Genomic DNA, 19,490 nt, shown 5'->3' with positions numbered 1-19,490 from the left:
CATGCGATTTCATTTAGGAATAATGAATAAATTGTTTCAAATATGGTATAGAAATGTTTCTCAAATGTTTCATCTGGAATAATGAAGCTACAAATTAGAAGAATCAGTATTATAAATATAAAACACTGCACATTTTATTTTAGCTTTGTGTTATGTTGCAAAAAATGTAGCATAGAAGCCATTTGATTAACATCAAATCATTGATTTAAGAAATAATTTCTTTTTAGTAATGAAAATCAAGAAGCTGGTAGGCCTATGCAAATTAACATGTATGTCCGTCAGAGGGATGTGTAAGAACTTGTCACATGTTATTATATAACAGAAAAGAATAAGCAGGACTAACACAATTTGCCAACATTTGGCGGAGAAGATCTCAAGTCAGGATCAGAAAGTCTGAGGCACCAGTCGTAACAAGTTGGCTGCGCCTTTCACGGAAAGCCGTGAACAAACCTTTCATCATTTGCATGAAACTTGGAAAGATCATAGAAATGAGCAAGCGAGGTGACAATATATATGATTTGACTCACTGTGTGAGTAACGGTCTCATCAATACCTTTCTTTTTGCGGGTTCCACGTTTCAACTGCACTTTTCTTCATTAACACACCACCGATCAAGACATTGAGATGTCGTTTTTGATAAATCGATAAACCTTTTCTATGTTAAATAAACCTCAGGAGAGGTGCATTATGGGATAAGTGCCTCGGTAGCTATGTAGAGCTGGGACAGTAAAGGAGCACCCCCTAAAGGCCCGGAGGTCACATGTCGCAAAATAAAAAATAGAAAATCGTGGGGGCATATTTGTTTTCATTAACTACTCTACTAAAGATAGGAGGATTACTAATTAGACTTAAACCAGACTTCATTGGATAATGCACCAAACGAATGATGCACCGAATCAACGTTTCTGTCTCATTATCATACAATCTAATTCTTGGCTTGTTTTTTTCCCTTCTACCTTGTTTAGCCAATTCTTAGCTAATTTGTCAATTTATATTAGGTCTTACCCTGAAGACAAAATGAAGGTCTATAGATAAACTGGCCTCGAGTGCCAGATGTTCACACCTGTGGAAACATTATTCATACGCTCACCAGTCCAAACCTCAGCTCAAATCAGTCCACACACTAATTTTGAAAAAAACAACAGAAAGTTTATTTATGTAAATAGTGTGAGCTCTTCACATCTGTACAACACTGGCATCTGTGGTTGGCACTCTTTAAAGGGACAATCCATCTTAAAACAGGATTCAAATCCATTTTTTGCTCCTGCGTGAAGGTTTGCAGAGCAGAGCGGCAATCGAACATCGGCTACATAAATCTAAATTCACAGAAACTGAACTCGGTTCTGTTTAAGAGCGGATTTGTTTACTCCAATAACCCAAAGTATCTCCTTGGTTACACAGTACAAAAAGAAAATGGCACCCAACGCCACAACGGACACTCGGCAGAACTGAAAGGAACTACGTTAACATGCAACTCACATCGCTTTACACTCTGATATATAGGCATGCAAAAACAACACTGTTTCAACAGGGTCCAATTGACAAAAGACACACAAACAATAGGTTAACACACACTCGTCCAAACACACAATAATACAACACAACAGTATTCTGCGAAATTGGAGCATCACGTAGGCTACTGCAGGAACATTGGATGTCCATCTACTGACATGTGTTGCCGTTGAGATAGGATTCAAAAGGTTCTGTATGCTTTTTGACGTTCTGGTCCAGCCCAACTCAGCAGCTCAGTCCACCTTAGAGGAATATAGAGTGTGGATGGACGCTATGGAGTCCATTCGTCCAGGAGGACGGCGACTGATGAGGAATCATCAGCCGCATGGGGCCTTCTCTCAGAGACCCACCGTTGAGTCGTACAAGGCGTTTGACACCGCGGGAGGAGAGACGGGGAGCCAGATGGTGGCGGTTGCGATTGGTGTGAGGCGATCGTAGCAAGTGAACCAACAGCAGCAATCCGCTTGGTGTCGCAGTTTGACTCTTCAGAAAAACAGTTGACCCCCAGGAGAACCGTGTTCTGAAGCCTCCGCGGAGGTGACGCCGGAGCTCTTGACAGAAAAGCTCCTTCTTCTTTTAAAGCAACAAATAAAATCAACTTAAAAACACAACAATCAGTTCAATATCATAGTGTGGGGCTAACTTTTTAGGATTAGATAGAACACAAACAGTTAAACTTCTTGCTTGCTACTCTGATGAGGAGTTGACGGCCTGTTAGAGGGATGGATGGCCACCAACAGATTACATGTGACCAACAGTGAAGATGAATAAATGGACAAGCTTTAAAAAATACAAAATCCGAAAAACGACACCCATGAAAGAAGGAAGAGAGAAATAAACTCTGCTGGTTTTGTTGAATTTAAGATTCCATAGCCAAGGATGGATTCAATGCGCCTTAGTCATCTAGCGGCCATCTTGGTTCCACCCCAACAACTAGCCGGTTGGGGCGAATGAATGCAGAATCAAGAAATTCAGTTTCCCCACTCAGTGAAAGTTTGGAACCAAGATGAACCAAAACGGATTAAAATCATGTTCTCTGTGCAATGAAGGGATTGAGATGGATAAGAAGGGCTCCAAATCCTGTTTCTTCGGTTGGCAGATAAAGGAAGGTGTTTACGGAGAGCACACCGCTAACCCAGTGGAAGTCCCTGCTTGGCAGGCATATTCAATTCTCCACTAAAGCTATGACCTGCTTGTGTGGTTCCTTTACTCAATGTTAATGTAAACGGGGAAATGATTGCATTACCTGCCCAAAAAAATGCATTGTTGAAAAAAGGAAAAGTCTTGAATGCCCTAAATATAAATGTAAGTAGTTTTAAAAGTAAAAACATATAACATATTCTGCTGCATTTATGCATTACTATTAAAAGCAGTTTGGAGCGATGGAGGGTGTGGGGGGACAAACAATCAGAACAAATAATCCTTTTTCAGAGTATACACAAACACACAGAAAATAAAGTGTTAAACGCCATAGCTTCCGACCCCCTCCGTTGCTGGTGAACACCAGGAGATCACACATGTTGCTTCCACCGCAGACTTTGTACCGTCACCGGCGGCATATCACTCAGAATGGTTGCCATTGTAAACATGGCCAGTAAAAAGGGGTCTTTTTTTGGGACATGTGGTCGGAGAAAAACTCCACGAATGAGTCGTCGTCGGTGGACCGCTCCTAGGTAGATTCGTAGTGGAGATGTCTATTGCAGGTGCTTCGGAAACAAGGCAATGGATCAACTTTTCAAGTCTCTGAACACGCCGAGGTCACGACTCGACCTGTGCATCATGTTGCTAAACATTACAGGTTGTGGGGAATTGTCTTAATTCCCATTCATCAACCCTCATCCAAAGAAGGGAGGGGCAGTTTTGTAACGAAAACAATATTTTATTGGATGGGCTGATCATATCCGGTGTGCAGTCAATCGTTGATGTTGGCCGCAATATAGTCCAGCTGGGAAATGTTTCCTTCTAGTCTTTGTAGCTGGAATAGGTTCTGGGGCCTCCTCTGCCCCAACCCCCCCAATCTGAAAACAGTGAATTGGGGGGTCGGTGCAGAGGAGGTCCTGGCTGGTGCTGGAGGGGTCACTGGGACTGTAGAGGATTAACCCGGGGCAGGGGTCACCACAGACAGCATCTCACGGAGGATGGTGATCTGCAAGTGTTTTGAGCTGTTGCTGAGGTCATCCCCCCCCCCCCCCCACCGCATTGTCTCATCAGGGGCCCGGTTCTTAAGAGGTCTTGACCAGGTCGTAGACGTAGATGTGGAAGTCGTCATCGAACTTGATGAAGTACACCGAGGGCTTGGCCTCCACCTGGTGGATAACCATCCCCGAGCGCTTGCCCCCGTCCTCCTTGGCGTACTCCACCTGCTTCCCCACCAGGCTGTCCACCACCTCGCCTGGCTCCCGCTCCGCCGGCACAGTGTCATCTGGGGGGGGGGGGAAGATCAAAAGACAAAGACATGAGAAGTCAAAGAGAAAGATAAAAAGAGATGGAAAGAAGGAATGAAAGAATGAATAACTAGGACTGCAAGCAGTCACACAAGGTGTTGACACCCCACGCATAGCTGACCACGAGTCGCCCTTTCCAAGCAAATCACAGGTGTAGTCGTTACTCCGAGTTACATTTTGCACTGCCAAATATTACCGTCTTATGCACGCCTTTTCCCGGCGTGTTCCGCGCGTTTACACTGCCCGAGGTAAATCGCCGGCTTGAGCTAGCACCCCAATTTCCCCTCCCGGACCCTACACACATTTTCAGTTTCATTCTGATGCAAATGCGATAAGACGCTCCGCAGTTCCAGGGACGGGACTTGCGTAGAGATGTTGCTGCGTTGTCTAGACAGAGACAACGCAGCGATATCAACATGAGTAGTTCAAAACTGGAGAGACAGTGAAATCCACAAGCTGCTTATCATGCGTGAGAAGGAAATGCAGTCGCATTAAACGAAGACGGGGAAGATGGCGCGATCTACGAGAAAGAATTTTTTCATCCTCTGGATATAAATAAAAAAAGGATAAACAAGTGGTCAGCAAAATAAAGAATATTTTGGCGTTTTTGCACCTAGAAATAGTTAATCGCGCTTTTAGCCTACACTCATTCTTGCATGAGAGTCTCTTGAATCATAAAAAAATTAAAACATTAGTTTCATGCAAATTATTCTAAAGAGGTCTACTCTGTAATGCGTAGCACCGCCTTCTCCAGTGAATCAAAAAGCCTGCTACGTGACGACGGGGGATTTCACACCTTCGGTTTTAAACAGGCAAGGCAGTGAAATTGCCGGGCGTGCCAAGACGCGCCCGAACCGGCTTGGCAGTGTAAAAAGGCCTTATGCCTCTTATGCTTTGACCGCCCCTGATGGACTGCATGGAGTGTGTGTATGGGTGTGTTTTTTTTTCTCCCAAAGAGCACACACAGTCAAAGAAACACACAGACACACAAACACGTACACACTGACACACACACACGCACGCAGATTAACAGAGAGCCAGACACAGACAGACAGACACACACATACACTGCTTTAATAGTAGATCTCGCTTATTTGTGATTTTGTGCTACATGCTGTGGTAATGGTGCATTACGCTTAGGACCAATTAGTGTAATTGACACTGTGACGTCCTCATCCTCATCGTCATCCGCTTATCCGGGGTCGGGTCGCGGGGGGAGCAGCTCAAGCAGGGGGCCCCAGACTTCCCTTTCCCGGGCCACATTGACCAGCTCTGACGGGGGGATCCCGAGGCGTTCCCAGGCCAGTGTTGAGATATAATCTCTCCACCTAGTCCTGGGTCTTCCCCGAGGTCTCCTCCCCACTGGACGTGCCTGAAACACCTCCCAAGGAAGGCGCCCAGTGGGCATCCTTACCAGATGCCCGAACCACCTCAGCTGACTCCTTTCTAAGTAAAGGAGCAGCGGCTCTAATCCGAGTTCCTCACGGATGGCTGAGCTTCTCACCCTATCCCTAAGGGAGACGCCAGCCACCCTTCTGAGAAAACTCATCTCGGCCGGTTGTACCCGCGATCTCGTCCTTTCGGTCATCACCCAGCCCTCATGACCATAGGTGAGGATAGGAACGAAGATCGACCGGTAGATCGAGAGCTTTGCCTTGCGGCTCAGCTCTCTTTTCGTTACAACGGTGCGGTAAAGCGAACGCAATACCGCCCCCGCTGCTCCGATTCTCCGGCCAATCTCACGCTCCATAGTACCCTCACTCGCGAACAAGACCCCGAGGTACTTGAACTCCTTCACTTGGGCTAAGGACTCATTTCCTACCCGGAGTAAGCAATCCACCGGTTTCCTGCTAAGAGTCATGGCCTCAGATTTAGCGGTGCTGATCCTCATCCCAGCCGCTTCACACTCGGCCGCCAGCCGATCCAGTGAGTGCTGAAGGTCACAGGCCGATGATCCAATGAGGACCACATCATCTGCAAAAAGCAGTGACGAGATCCTCAGACCACCGAACTGCAACCCCTCCCCACCACGACTACGCCTCGATATCCTGTCCATGTATATCACAAACAGGATTGGTGACAAGGCGCAGCCCTGGCGGAGACCAGCACCCACTGAGAACGAAACTGACTGGCTGCCGAGAACACGAACACAGCTCTCGCTTTGGGAGTACAAAGATTGGATGGCCCTGAGGATAGACCCCCTTACCCCATACTCCCGCAGCACCTCCCACAGTTTCTCCCGGGGGACCCGGTCATACGCCTTCTCCAGATCCACAAAACACATGTAGACCGGATGGGCATACTCCCAGGCCCCCTCCAGGATCCTTGCGAGAGTGAAGAGCTGGTCCGTAGTTCCACGTCCGGGGCGAAAACCGCATTGTTCCTCTTCAATCTGAGGTTCGACGATCGGCCGAACCCTCCTTTCCAGCACCTTGGAGTAGACTTTACCAGGGAGGCTGAGAAGTGTGATACCCCGGTAATTGGCACACACTCTCTGGTCCCCCTTTTTGAACAGGGGAACCACCACCCCGGTTTGCCACTCCTTTGGCACTGTACCCGACTCCCACGCGATATTGAATAGGCGTGTCAACCATGACAGCCCCTCAACACCCAGAGCCTTTAGCATTTCTGGCTGGATCTCATCAATCCCTGGGGCTTTGCCACTGCGGAGATGTTTGACTACCTCAGTGACCTCCACCAGGGAAATTGACGACGAAACACCATCAACCTCGAGCTCTGCCTCCAACATAGAGGGCGTGTTATTCGGATTCAGGAGTTCCTCAAAGTGTTCCTTCCAACGTCCGACGACCTCCTCAGTTGAGGTCAACAGAGTCCCATCCTTACTGTACACAGCTTGGATGGTTCCCCGTTTCCCCCTCCTGAGGTGCCGGATAGTCTTCCAGAAACACTTTGGTGCCGACCGAAAGTCCTTCTCCATGGCCTCTCCGAACTTCTCCCACACCCGCTGCTTAGCCTCCGACACGGCAGCCGCTGCAGCCCTTCGAGCCTGTCGGTACCCTGCAACCGAGTCAGGAGTCCTCCAGGATATCATATCCCGGAAGGCCTCCTTCTTCAGTCGGACGGCTTCCCTGACCACCGGTGTCCACCACGGTGTCCGAGGGTTACCGCCCCTTGAGGAGCCTAAGACCCTGAGGCCACAGCTAGCCACCGCAGCTTCAGCAATGGAGGCTTTGAACACCGCCCACTCCGGCTCAATGCCCCCAACCTCCACAGGAATGCCAGAAAAGCTCCGCCGGAGGTGTGAGTTGAAGATACCTAGGACGGGGGCCTCCTCCAGACTTTCCCAGTTCACCCGCACTACTCGTTTGGGCTTACCAGGTCTATCCGGAAATTTCCCCCATTCCCTGATCCAACTCACAACCAGATGGTGGTCGGTTGACAGTTCCGCCCCTCTCTTTACCCGAGTGTCCAAAACATGCGGCCTCAGATCAGATGACACGATCACGAAATCGATCATCGATCTTCGGCCTAGGGTACTCTGGTACCAGGTACACTTATGAGCACCCTTATGTTCGAACATGGTGTTTGTTATGGATAATCCATGACTAGCACAGAAGTCCAATAACAAACGACCGCTCGGGTTTAGATCAGGGAGGCCGTTCCTCCCCACCACGCCTCTCCAGGTGTCTCCATCGTTGCCCACGTGGGCGTTGAAGTCTCCCAGCAGAACTACGGAGTCCCCTACTGGAGCCCCATACAGGACTCCATTCAGGGTCTCCAAGAAGGCCGAGTACTCTGAGCTGCTGTTTGGTGCATACGCACAAACAACAGTCAGAGTTTTCCCCCCTACAACCCTTAGGCGCAGGGAGGCGACCCTCTCGTCTACCGGGGTAAACTCCAACACCGCGGCGCTCAGCCGGGGATTTATGAGTATCCCCACACCCGCCCGGCGCCTCACGCCCTCGGCAACTCCGGAGAAGAATAGAGTCCAACCCTTATCCAGGAGTACGGTACCAGAGCTGAGACTGTGCGTGGAGGTAAGCCCCACCAGATCTAACTGATAGCGCTCCACCTCCCTCACAAGCTCCGGTTCCTTTCCCCACAGCGAGGTGACGTTCCACGTCCCCAGAGCCAGCTTCTGCCGCCCGGGACTGGTCCGTCGAGACCCCTGACCTTCGCTGCCACCCATGTGGCTGCGCACCCGACCCCAACGGGTCTTCCCACAGGTGGTGGGCCCATGGGATGAAGAGAGGGGGGGTGCCACGTAGTTTGTTCGGGCTGTGCCCGACCGGGCTCCGTGGCAAACCCGGCCACCAGGCGCTCGCCATCGAGCCCTCCGTCTGGGCCTAGCTCCAGACGGGGGCCCCGGGCTTCCTCCGGGCCGGGTCACATCTCCTCTTTTTTTGTTCTTCATTGGAGTTTTTTGAACCATTCTTAGTCTGGCCCCTCACCTGAGACCACTCTGCCATGAGAGACCCTACCAGGAGCACAAGGCTCCAGACAACACAGCTCTCAGGTTCACAGGGACACGCAAACCTCTCCACCACGATAAGGTGACGGTTCCAGGTGACTGTGACGTCATTGAATGAAAATTGAACACAAAATCTTTGACACAAGTTCCTGCCAACTTCTGACCCGGACCTGCGATGGAAATGGAGCATTAGCGCTTGGCTGAGCATTTTTTCAAATTGAAAATGATGACAATAGAAACCCTGACTACTTCTCAAGTGTTCTGATTGATTGAAGATTAAAAAAATATGGATTTCCACATAAGTTTGTTCATAGTGATTAACAATCTTTGCTAAATGTATAACCAGATAAGTCCATAGATGATGTACATCCATATTTTTTGTCATGTAAAGCTTTCGTTCTGAAGAAGAAATTTGTTTTTCCCAAAATGTCAGTGTTCAGAAAAAAATATCCTGACAGACATTATGGGTCCAAGAGGCAAAGTGTTTCAGAATTTTAAATCCTTCGGCGGAAAGTATAACTTTGACCACGAATTATATAGCCAATCCAGAGATATAGGCGCTCAAATATAAAACAATAATAATAATAATAGCTAAACCCAACAATAACATTTGGTATCCATAATTAAACTGTTAATAATACCTAACTAGGACTGAAAGCAGTCACACAAGCCATGTACAGCAATTCACAACAAGTAGATGCTGATTATGTGTGAATTCAAATTTGGGCCCCCTATAGAGGAATTGGTGCATTGCGCTTACGAGGAATTACTCACTGACATAATGGAATGAGATATTGAGACCAAACTTTTACACAGGTTAAGGGAGGTGCTATTGCAGGTTTCACTAATGTTCACTAATTTGCATATGTGGAATTTGCCACAACTGTTATTTTTTATGTGAGCAAAAATCGTTGGTAAGATCAGACGAAGGAGTCCGTAGAACAGGTGTACGGCAAAATTCTGATAAAACATTTTTACGTTTTTCGAAAATGTCCCTATACAGAAAGAAACCCGCAGACGAACATTGTGGGTTCAAGAGGTAGAAATGTTCAGCACGTGAAATAAGGGCAGTTCACCAAGTTTCTGAATTCAAATCCATCTGTGCGGCTGTGGTGCGATTTGACCTTGACTGCGAATTATAGCGCCCCCTACAGGAATTTCAGCAACAAACTCTTGGAGACCTGCTTATCGCGAGACTTTTGTACAATCAGAAGCTGAGCTATAAGTGGTACCAATCCAAATTAAACACCCAAACCATACTAAAACAATAGATATCCACAGGTATACTGCGAATACCAAATTATTGTAACCATCCTTCTGTGAACATACCAAGCTAGAGGTTGCTGTCGCCCAATCAAACTGTATTTTCTGTCAGATCTAGATGGGGGTTGGCATTCTGCGTGCGTGCGTGCATGCGTGTTAGGACTGTACGGTATGGTCTAAAATATATATCACGGTATGATTGCTAGCATAGACGGTAACTTTATTATATCGCGGTATGTTAATTTTATCTTCTAATTTCTAAATAAATGGTTCTGAAGGGGTAAAATACTGGTTACACTGCAAAACTGCATAGAAAATATGCAAAATCTTTTCTCAAGTTACTTCCATCTCTGAAAAACACTTATGTTTAATAGTATGGATTTCTTTCTCCACTTGCTCGCGGCCTTGCCGTATAGTTATGGCATCTCGATTTGGCTGAAGTGTGTGCGGGCAGGTATCGCGTACCTGTGATCGAGTATTTTGAAAATCTCTTTAAAGCCCTTTCTATCGAAATTTTGAAAGGGAACCATGTCCTTACACAGGTAAACAGTGACGGCGTTTGTTATCTCGTTCCACCGCTGGCATTTTGTCGCAAGGACTGGTGTGATATGCAGAAACAGCTTCACGCTACCAGCGTCTGTCTCGTACGGTGTGGAATGAGAGCTCATGAAGAGACTATAGCACGCAGGCGCGCAGCAAGCGCGCCTGCGTGCTTGCCGAATGGCATACTGCCTGAGAAGGCAGTACCGCTGTCAAATCTTTCCCTGGGAAAAGTAACGTTGCGCCGAATTGAAAAAGGAACTATGTTTCGTTACCATATTTTCAGTAGTTGGGCGCAACTTTACTTTTTACATGAAAAAGTAGTAAGGTTACTTTATTAACATGTGACTTACTTTGTAACGCGTTACACACAACACTGTCTACCGGTGACGAGAAAATCCAGTGTTCTGCCTGAACGCGTTCATGAACTCGTTCATATTTTGGCCGAATGTACTGTATTACTGCCTGATGAACGTTACTGTAACTCGTTCATTCTGGTGTGTGAACGGCACGCTCACTCAGTTTAACTTCGTTCAATAGTGGGGTTATTTGTTTATCAACACGGCGGATGCGCACGCAGAACGCCGTGTTGTTTGACCGGTTGCCATGGTTATCTTCAAGTGGTTAATTTGCAGTTGTGGTGTTCTCAGCTTACTGTTACATTAAACTGTAATCAGAAAACGCGGTTATATGCTGTATAGACCCTATAGTATTTGTCGTATAAAGGCTGGGACAAATTTCAAATTATCAGTAAGTACACTTTAATTTGAAAGTATTTGCCAGGGGTCAGCAACCTTTTCAACCTGCAGTGCCAGCTTCACATTTTCTCGTTAATGAGTGTGCCTTAAGCAATAATATATTAAAAATTAAGCTGAATTATGACACAGCGACCAAAAACATTTCAAGAAGACCTGGAATTGTACTATTTCCATATAGTCCACAATCATGCATCAACATTTTAAATGTTTTGTTGGTTGTTATATTTGCAACATGGGTTTACAAATTATAACTTCCTCCCATCTTAAAACACCATTTTCAGAAACTCATTCAAAAACATATTTGCACTCTGAGAAATGTAAATAACGAGAACATATGAGAATGTTTAAGCCATGTGAAACTATGTGAAGGCGATGCCCACAGGCCACTTGCAACAATATTTTCTTTCCGTAACTAATTAAACATATTTGCACTGGGAGGAAATGCCCAAAACAGAATAAAGCGCAAAAAAATCGGTAGTAATGATTATGCTGCCGCATAAAAAATAAATTAAAAAATGAAAAAAGTTTTTAAAGTGTGCTAATGATTATGCTGCCCATGCCAGTGGTGGCACGCGTGCCTAGGGTTGCCGACCCCTGGTATAGACCGTCGCGATTCCCATTGAAAGGAATGGCACAGTGATTATTCTTCAAAACGAGAGCTGTTAAATTGTGAAAAATGAATTAAACTGTAATCAGACAACACGGTTATATGCTATAGACTCTAGAGCAGGGCTATTCAATTGGCGGCCCGCAGAGCGTTATTTACTGGCCCTTTTAGTGAAAAAAAAGAAGTGTTTTTTTTTAACTGCAAAAAAAAAAATTAAAAAAAATATTTTAACTGCTGGCCTTACAGGGGCTGATATGAGCTGCCCTCTCTCATCTCCGCACAGCACAGCGTAGACTTGCTCCGCAAGGCGCGCGGCCACAACAATCCTCCCCGCACGCTCCCACTATGCTCTTCTTCGTGAGCTTTTGCATTGCTCCTCTCCACTGCTTGGCGCGCTCCGCTTCGAAGTTCGCGCCTAATGTTGTTTTGATGATCGTTCTGCCTGGTTGAATCAACACAATTTCGCTTTCTACTCGGAAAAAGCGAAAACTATACTCAGAAAACCGACAATTCAATAGCGAATGGACACAGAAGTATTTGTTTGGATTTGCCACTGGGAAGCCTGTGTGTTTACTCTGCAGCGAGTGTATATTGGTGTGTAAAGAACTGAGAAGGCATTTTAAGATAAATCATGCTAACTTCGACACCACTTTCCCACTGGGCTCTGATGCTCGCCGCCAGAAGATTTTGGGGCTAACTTGATGCTATGAACAGAGACGCCGACACCGCTGAACTGATGAGATTGTTAAACACTAACAGGCAGCCTATGACGTTAATCAAATAGGGATTGATTTTGATTAGCTGTTGGTCTCTATTTGATAAAATGAAGAAAATATATGCACTCATATGTAGGGATGGGAATTGATAAGAATTTCACGATTCCGATTCCGCTTATCGATCCGATTCTTTATCGATTCTCTTATCGATTCTCATTGGGTGAGAAAATAAGTATAAATGTGTTTGTTTGCATTACATCTCTTTAATATCTGATCAGAAGTGCTTCTAGTATTAGGAAATTGTACATTTTCAAATCAATTGGTCTAGACGAAAAGATATATGTTTCGCTTTTTAAGCCCAAATGCCATCATTATGTGCCATACAACTAAAAACACAGACTGAAAACAGCCAAGTAAGAGCTTGTGCCTTTTGGAATTCTAACAGTGCTCATTTACATTCAACTTGTAACAAAATTAAACTGACATAAACAAAATGAAGCATTGATTAGACAGAGATTTATTAGATGGGCCTACCGAATAAACCGTTGGAACACACAAGACCGGAAACCATAGCAATGCCGGTAAACAAACCCCGAGAAGCCCAATCCCTATGAGAGCTCCCCACGCTACGGCCATCCGGAGGCGACAGAGCTGTTGGCCGTGATATTATATATACAATTATAATATAGTATATAATATATTATATACTATTATATATAGAGCTCCGGGAGTCTCAAACTGCAACAATCACTTTCTCCTCCATTCCGCGGTTCACCCGGACTGCACTGCACTGAGTTTGACGGCTGAACACGGATTGGCTGTTACGTTACACATGTCACTCAGTTATCACGCTGTTGAACGCTGATTGGCTGTCATCACGACAAAAACTTGTCATCGGTTTTCTCCCGCGAAAAACTCGCCCTTATACGCGTCTCTACGTTCACTTTGTATGGGATCTTGTCGCCCCGTCGCGTTTGGTGTGAATGCACAATGCGATTCTTCCCCGGCGGCGACATGTTTGCTGCGTTCTGAACCAAATCAAAGCAGCGTGTGTGTGACGTCACGACGCATTTGCCGCGACCGGAACCGATAAGCGGAATCGTTAAGCAGGCTTGCTAACGATTCCAAGGAATCGGTTGACTCGGAACCGGTTCTGAACAAGAACCGGTTCTCGATTCCCATCCCTACTCATATGTCGTTGTAGTGTTTAACAGTATCAGTAGCTATTGATGTGATGCTCATCAATTTTAGGCATTTTTGTCTGTCATTCTGGATCATTTCCACCTACCGGCCCCCGTTGAAAACTAATTGAATAGCCCTGCTCTAGAGTATCTGTGGTATAAAGGGTGAGACGAATTTCGAATAATAAATATGTACAATCCATAACGTTAGCTCTCTGGCTCATAGCTCAACGGACTAGAATACCTCCTAGAATCATTGCTTGTTGGCCGGAAACGGAAAGGGAGGCTGTGTACGTTTGGTTGTAGTCTTTTTGCTCGGTTCTCCGTCTCAACAGTAGGGCTAGAACCGAGCGAAAGACTACAACCAAACGTAAACACCCCCCTTTCCGTTTCCGGACAACGATCAATGTGTCTTCCAACAGAAATCAATGGGATTTACAAAATGTGCCAAATGTGCAATAAAACACGATATAAACTGTATTTCGCTACAATACTTGATTCAACCACTCTATTTCATCCTAGACAAACCACAAAAGGGGGATTAATGTTCAAAATCCCGGAAAAAAATAATATCTCACAGCAACATATTGAAAAAAAGAACTATGAAGTTAATTTTTTGGAACTTTCCCAACACTGTCAAAATCTATACCGTAGCGCAAATTCACATCGGTGTACTTTCTATATGGTACACCCCTAGTGTGTGTGTGTGTGTGTGTGTGTGTGTGTGTGTGTGTGTGTGTGTGTGTGTGTGTGTGTGTGTGTGTGTGTGTGTGTGTGGTGTGTGTGTGTGTGTGTGTGTGTGTGACCCACTGGAGTCGGGCATGATCCGCAGATCCCCCTCCTTGTAGTCGTCCAGCAGCTGGTACATGTAGAGCACGGGGTCCTTCTCGTAGGTGATGTAGAACCACGTGGTCATGATGGGGGCGCGGGCCAGCACCATGCCCCTCCACTCCTCCTTGGGGCCCTCCTCCGTCTCAAACATGTGCTCCACCGCCTTCCCGATCATCGTCTCCGCCAGCATTGTGTCAGTAACGCGGGCCCGAGCTGGGGGAGGGGGGGTCAACATTAGGTTAGGTCAACATTTATCTTGGTTCGACCGATGGACCGTACAATCAAACACCTTCCATCCCCTTTAAGTAAGACACAGCCAGTCAAAACAGCTTCGCTCCCATGAGGCCTGTTGCATGCTGCACGGATATTTGTGTTATTTTTTATTGAAACCGCACATGACGTGTGTAGAAGTACAGCGTGTTCATCATCCAACACAATTGGCTTTGATGTCAAACCTCTATAATAGTGTAAGGAATTAAACGCTGCACAATTGCGTTTACACCAATTAACTACCTAGCAGATAACTTGCTCACACACAACTTTTAACAATGGGGACTCAGTCACTGAATCAGTAACTTTCACTCTCCTCAGCCAGCTCGTATTGAATGCTCAAAGGCAAACGATAAATACAATACCAAAGACAAGCCTGTAATTAATTACACACACACACACACACACACACACACACACACACACACACACATTACCGATTCTGTCAGGCAGCACCTCCAGGCCAACCACCCTCTCGTCGCTGTACAGCTCCAGGCCGTATATGCAGTCGAAGCCGTCATATTTGATCAGATAAAGAGAGGGGTTGACGGGAACCTGGTCCAACACCGTCCCCTTCCACTGGGAGGATTTACCTGGCGGGGCACCAGAACAGTGGGGCGTGTTTTAAGAGCCCAGACGCACCTGGTGATCGTTGTTAGGCCAGAGCACTGACGACTAACCTGGAATAGCTGTGAGGAGGAACTGGTGCTGCAACAGCTAAGTCAATTGATCGTAGTAGTATACAGACAACAATTACATAATAATTTATGTCAATTATCAATTGTACATGTTTTTCGTCATGTAAGCATTGCGTTATGTTGTTTTTATCTGTTTGCTGTGACCAGCAAATTGATAGATATGTCAGTCATGACAATATAGTCCCCTACCTCAGGTCCCTAGCAATATGATCTTATCTCCAATAGTCTGTGAGAATATGGTGCACATTTCAACACTGTTGAAAGATGCATTTCAAAAGTTGGACTCCACCCTCTTCCCAGGTCAAATATGAAAGAACGTTTCCCTCTAACATAGACAGCTCAGTCATCAGATCAGTCAAACACATAATGCATAAACAGAAACACATTTTGAGAAGGACCCATGTTAAAATGAACATTGATCAGATAGTTGTAGTTGTGATGGCTGATAGTTTTGGTGGTTGTTGTTGTGTTGAGAACATACTGCCTTCCTTCCAGATGTGCTGGATCCTACAGCCCACGATGTTCCTCCTGGGCGGACCGCCTAAGGGCTTGCCGGGCTCCACACTGGTCCTCTGCTTCCTGCAGCCACAGACACCGGGCAGATGAGACACACGGCAAGAAATACAAAGCATGCAAATTAGGCCGAGCCACGGTTTACAAGCAGACATGAGAGACAAAGAGGGGCAAAGGAAGAAAGTAAGAGAAAAGAGACAACAAAAAAAAGGTATATGGGACGAGGGGTGACCGATGAGAGAGGATAACAAGCCATTTTTTTTAACCGATAACCCTGTTCTGGCCTTGAATCACTACAGAACCACCAACTCGACAAAGAAGATAAAAAAAAGGTTCAGATCACAGAAGGGGGTTAAACTCACTTGTGTGAATTCTTTTTCTCATCATATTTGCAGATACACTGGAATGCCCTGAAACACAAATAGAATAGAGAAATTTAGAAGAGTCTTTATCCCTTAAGTGTCCAGGTAATTATAACCACTATCTAATAGACCAGGAATGTATACAGCATGACACTAATTAAAACTTAATATTCATGTCACAATATGCCATAGGACAGAATTCTGCCTTAATGTTATTAATGTCAGTGTAAAAAAGCGTAAACAGTCACTTAATGGAAGAACGGCCTTTTTAACTTCAACCGTTACGCTTGGAAAACATCTAATAAAATAAAATACTGCTTCATAAGTGAAGCGTCCATTTTGGCCAAATATTTGCAGAGAAGTCGGACCATTGATGTGATTTGGAAAAATCACATAGATGGAGACATTTAATACGGATCAATGACTTGATTAATTATCCGACTTGTGTGTTCGTTTTCGTTGAATCGATCGTTTTAGCTGAACCATAGCTTATTATGCAAACATGATTATGTAGCAATACTCCATATTATACATACTCACATTATCTCTGATACATACTCTATAATATTAGAAAAATAGCAAGCATGACAGCCCCCCTTTGAGGCTTGGTGACTTGAGCTTGGGAGTGTTAGCCACTGTGCAGCGGGACGTGGCTAGCCACCTAGAATGCCTCAGAGTAGTTAAATAGAGTTGGATCTTGGCTCTTCCACTGACAAGCACCCTCGCCACTCACCACCCTCCGGTCTGGGTCTCGGCGCCGCTGGAGTCTTGAAGGGGGTCTTCATTCATCCACCTGGTGGGGGGCAGCCAGGCTGCCAGTCCGGGACCTACGCTAGGTTCTAACACCTCCGTTCACAGACCCCCCAGGAGGCGCTCCAGGAATTACACCCGGCCCCAGGCCAGACTGCAGATTGGGTACAGGCTATCACCTGGAGTCCAACTACATCATGACAGGAATGATAAAGAGAAAAAGGGCCAGGAATGTCAGTACCACAATCTTGCATGTTCTCAACCCCTTGTGTTGGCAATGTTTGTTTCCTCACCTGGTTTATTGATAATAATTAAAAAGGAGATTGATTGTTTTTGAAGAATGTGGCCTTGTTTATGTGTAAAAGGCTGGGAAGCGACGCAAAGTGAGGTTCACGATTGTCCCTTGAACAATGCGTCACCCTGCATCTGTAAGAAGTGGTTGATTATATATTTGTCAACGTCTATTTTGTATTTCATTCATTAACCAATACATCCTGCAGTGACAACAGTGCTTGGAAATCTTGTTTTTTTTTCCATTAGTAGTACAATGTTTACAATATTAGCCATTAAAGCACAACCAATCGCACAAAATCACTGCCTCCACATCAGGTGACACACTTGTACATGCATGTATTCTGCAAATTAATTCGGGGTGGGCACATGAGCATATGGCCATGTGGGCAAAAGGTGAGACTGACTGAAGTGGAACCAAAACCATCCTTCGGGAACAATCTCCTGTCTTTATTTTCCATCAGGTCCCTAAACAGCAACTGCAGGCCACCTCGGTGCGGATCTAAAGACAGTCAAGCTGAACAAGTGTCACGCATGGCCAGGCGTGTGTGCCGCTGCCTTTAGCACTGCTATGTGCAACCCCCTGGCCAGGGCAGCAAGCGGCCCTTGGAAAAATGGTGAATAACACTACAAGACTACTTCTCAACCCAAAGCCAGTTTAGTGGAGGAGAAAGTGACTATGGCCAATTCTGAAAGGCCGGGCCATATTTTAGCTTAGCGGTTGGATTTACCTTCCAAAACAAAAGGTTCAAGTGATCCAAAGGTGGTTTTCAAAGCCAGGTCTGACCACCGCTGAATAAGGCAAACCCAAAAGGTAGATTAGGTCAACAAAATTCTCATATGATGTAATGTCCCCCCTACAACCTGTAACCACCACATCTCAGATGAGGTTTCAGGGTTACACCGTCCTACTCTAACATGCAGGTAGGCTAGCGAGAGATAGATAGTACGGTATTACTAAACAATACACCAGAATAGACATGATCCTTTAGTGCCATAATAAAAGAGAGACTGAGGGGAGAGACTAGTGTCAATGAAGCTTAACTGTCTCAGATTCAGTGCTCCTAGGCGTCATTGAGCAGGCCACTGAACCTCAATACCCCTTTGAGGTTCCCAATATCTATGGCAAGATAGCCTTCCCCAGATAGTCTGCAGCTCCATTGATCAAGGTGGACGTTGAAGTCAGTCAAGCTGTTCCACATTGAGTGCAATATTGGCACTCTGTGTCTTTCAAGGCTCACAATGCTGACTAACAGTTCAACACATATTGGTAATTTCCATCACAGTTTGACGTCTACATCAAGGTGTCAAGGGTTATTCTTATTCTATAGCATACAGGTATGATTGAGAATAAAATGCATACAAAAGGACGTATGACCTCATCAATGATGGACAGTTTGAGGTGCCCAATTCCCTTCAATCAGTGGACTTAATGTGTCCTTTGCCTGATTGGAAATCTCCCCTTGCAACCACATAATTCAGGTCAGCAGCAACACAGAAAAGAAAGACGTGCTGTTTACAACGCATAGGTGAGGGGTGGAACTATTTGTTTACTGTCGCATACGCACATGGGCATCACTATGGATTCATGATAATTGAACTGTTAACAGTGTATACAAGTGCCTACAGCAACGGTATGTGACATCAAAGTCAGCCATATTGCGCTAGTATTGATAAAAACCGCATCGGTGCCAAAAAGGCTCAAGCGAACAAAGGAAGAGCAGAGGTATGGTTCGGCTTCACGAGAGCCAATGCGCACAGTTAACAGCACACTATATGGCACTGGTACATGCAGATAAGGTTGCATCATATCAAAGGGAGATGAGTCCTAAGGCCTAAATATCTTACCTACAGAACAATCAGTATGGCCGCATATCTGGTCGAACGTAGCTGTAAATTGATTCCCTATGACTCCCCTTGTATACAACCCAAATTCTTCCACCGCCGAGTCCCGCCTATCTATTCATGCCAAATAGTGACCCAGAGGAGCTGGGAGGCACGGTATGCTGCTATATGTTCCTGCGAAATAATGAGATTTTCTTCTGACCCGTTTTCTTGCCGTTTGAGCGCTGAGCTGTTAAAACAATTTGCAGGCACACAAGAATAGTGTTGTTAGCATATACCTCCAATAGATATTTGCTTTACAAGTATCCGTTGATGGAAAAAACCCACTGCATTGCAATATAAACCGTGGCACAGTAGGCGGCGAGTTCTTTTGGATGGCAAAAGAATCCGTAAGCGCAATTGACATTACCTGGTCCAGGATCAGATCAGAATTAGTTGGACGATGGGTCTATCCTAATGGCAGTTAGCGGGAAAAAA

At 45.6% G+C, this 19,490-nt stretch overlaps 1 protein-coding gene and 1 non-coding gene across 3 annotated transcripts; both read right to left on the bottom strand.

The window, feature by feature from the left end:
* Nucleotides 1-382: 382 nt before the first annotated feature.
* LOC130384986 (small nucleolar RNA U13) lies at nucleotides 383-481 on the bottom strand. The gene has a single exon (XR_008895956.1). It is a non-coding gene; the product is annotated as a small nucleolar RNA U13 (small nucleolar RNA).
* A 652-nt stretch (nucleotides 482-1,133) lies between these two features.
* Nucleotides 1,134-19,402, bottom strand: spinb (spindlin b). Of its 2 annotated transcripts, none has more exons than XM_056591756.1 (7): nucleotides 19,017-19,402; nucleotides 16,861-17,067; nucleotides 16,128-16,175; nucleotides 15,734-15,831; nucleotides 14,992-15,147; nucleotides 14,264-14,497; nucleotides 1,134-3,934 (listed from the first exon to the last, which is right to left on the bottom strand). In XM_056591756.1, the coding sequence occupies exons 2-7, from the start codon at nucleotides 16,914-16,916 to the stop codon at nucleotides 3,735-3,737; spliced, it is 792 nt and encodes a 263-aa protein (XP_056447731.1). In that variant the 5' UTR covers nucleotides 16,917-17,067; nucleotides 19,017-19,402; the 3' UTR covers nucleotides 1,134-3,734. The 2 variants fall into 2 exon arrangements, with proteins under 2 accessions (XP_056447731.1, XP_056447732.1); XM_056591757.1 differs by having other exon boundaries at nucleotides 19,292-19,400.
* Between the last annotated feature and the right edge of the window lie 88 nt (nucleotides 19,403-19,490).

This window comes from Gadus chalcogrammus, chromosome 6 (genome assembly GCF_026213295.1).
Source record: "Gadus chalcogrammus isolate NIFS_2021 chromosome 6, NIFS_Gcha_1.0, whole genome shotgun sequence".
Lineage (NCBI taxonomy): Eukaryota > Metazoa > Chordata > Actinopteri > Gadiformes > Gadidae > Gadus > Gadus chalcogrammus.
Note: the sequence above shows the minus strand (reverse complement) of the source record. Positions and strands in the feature narration are given on the sequence as shown.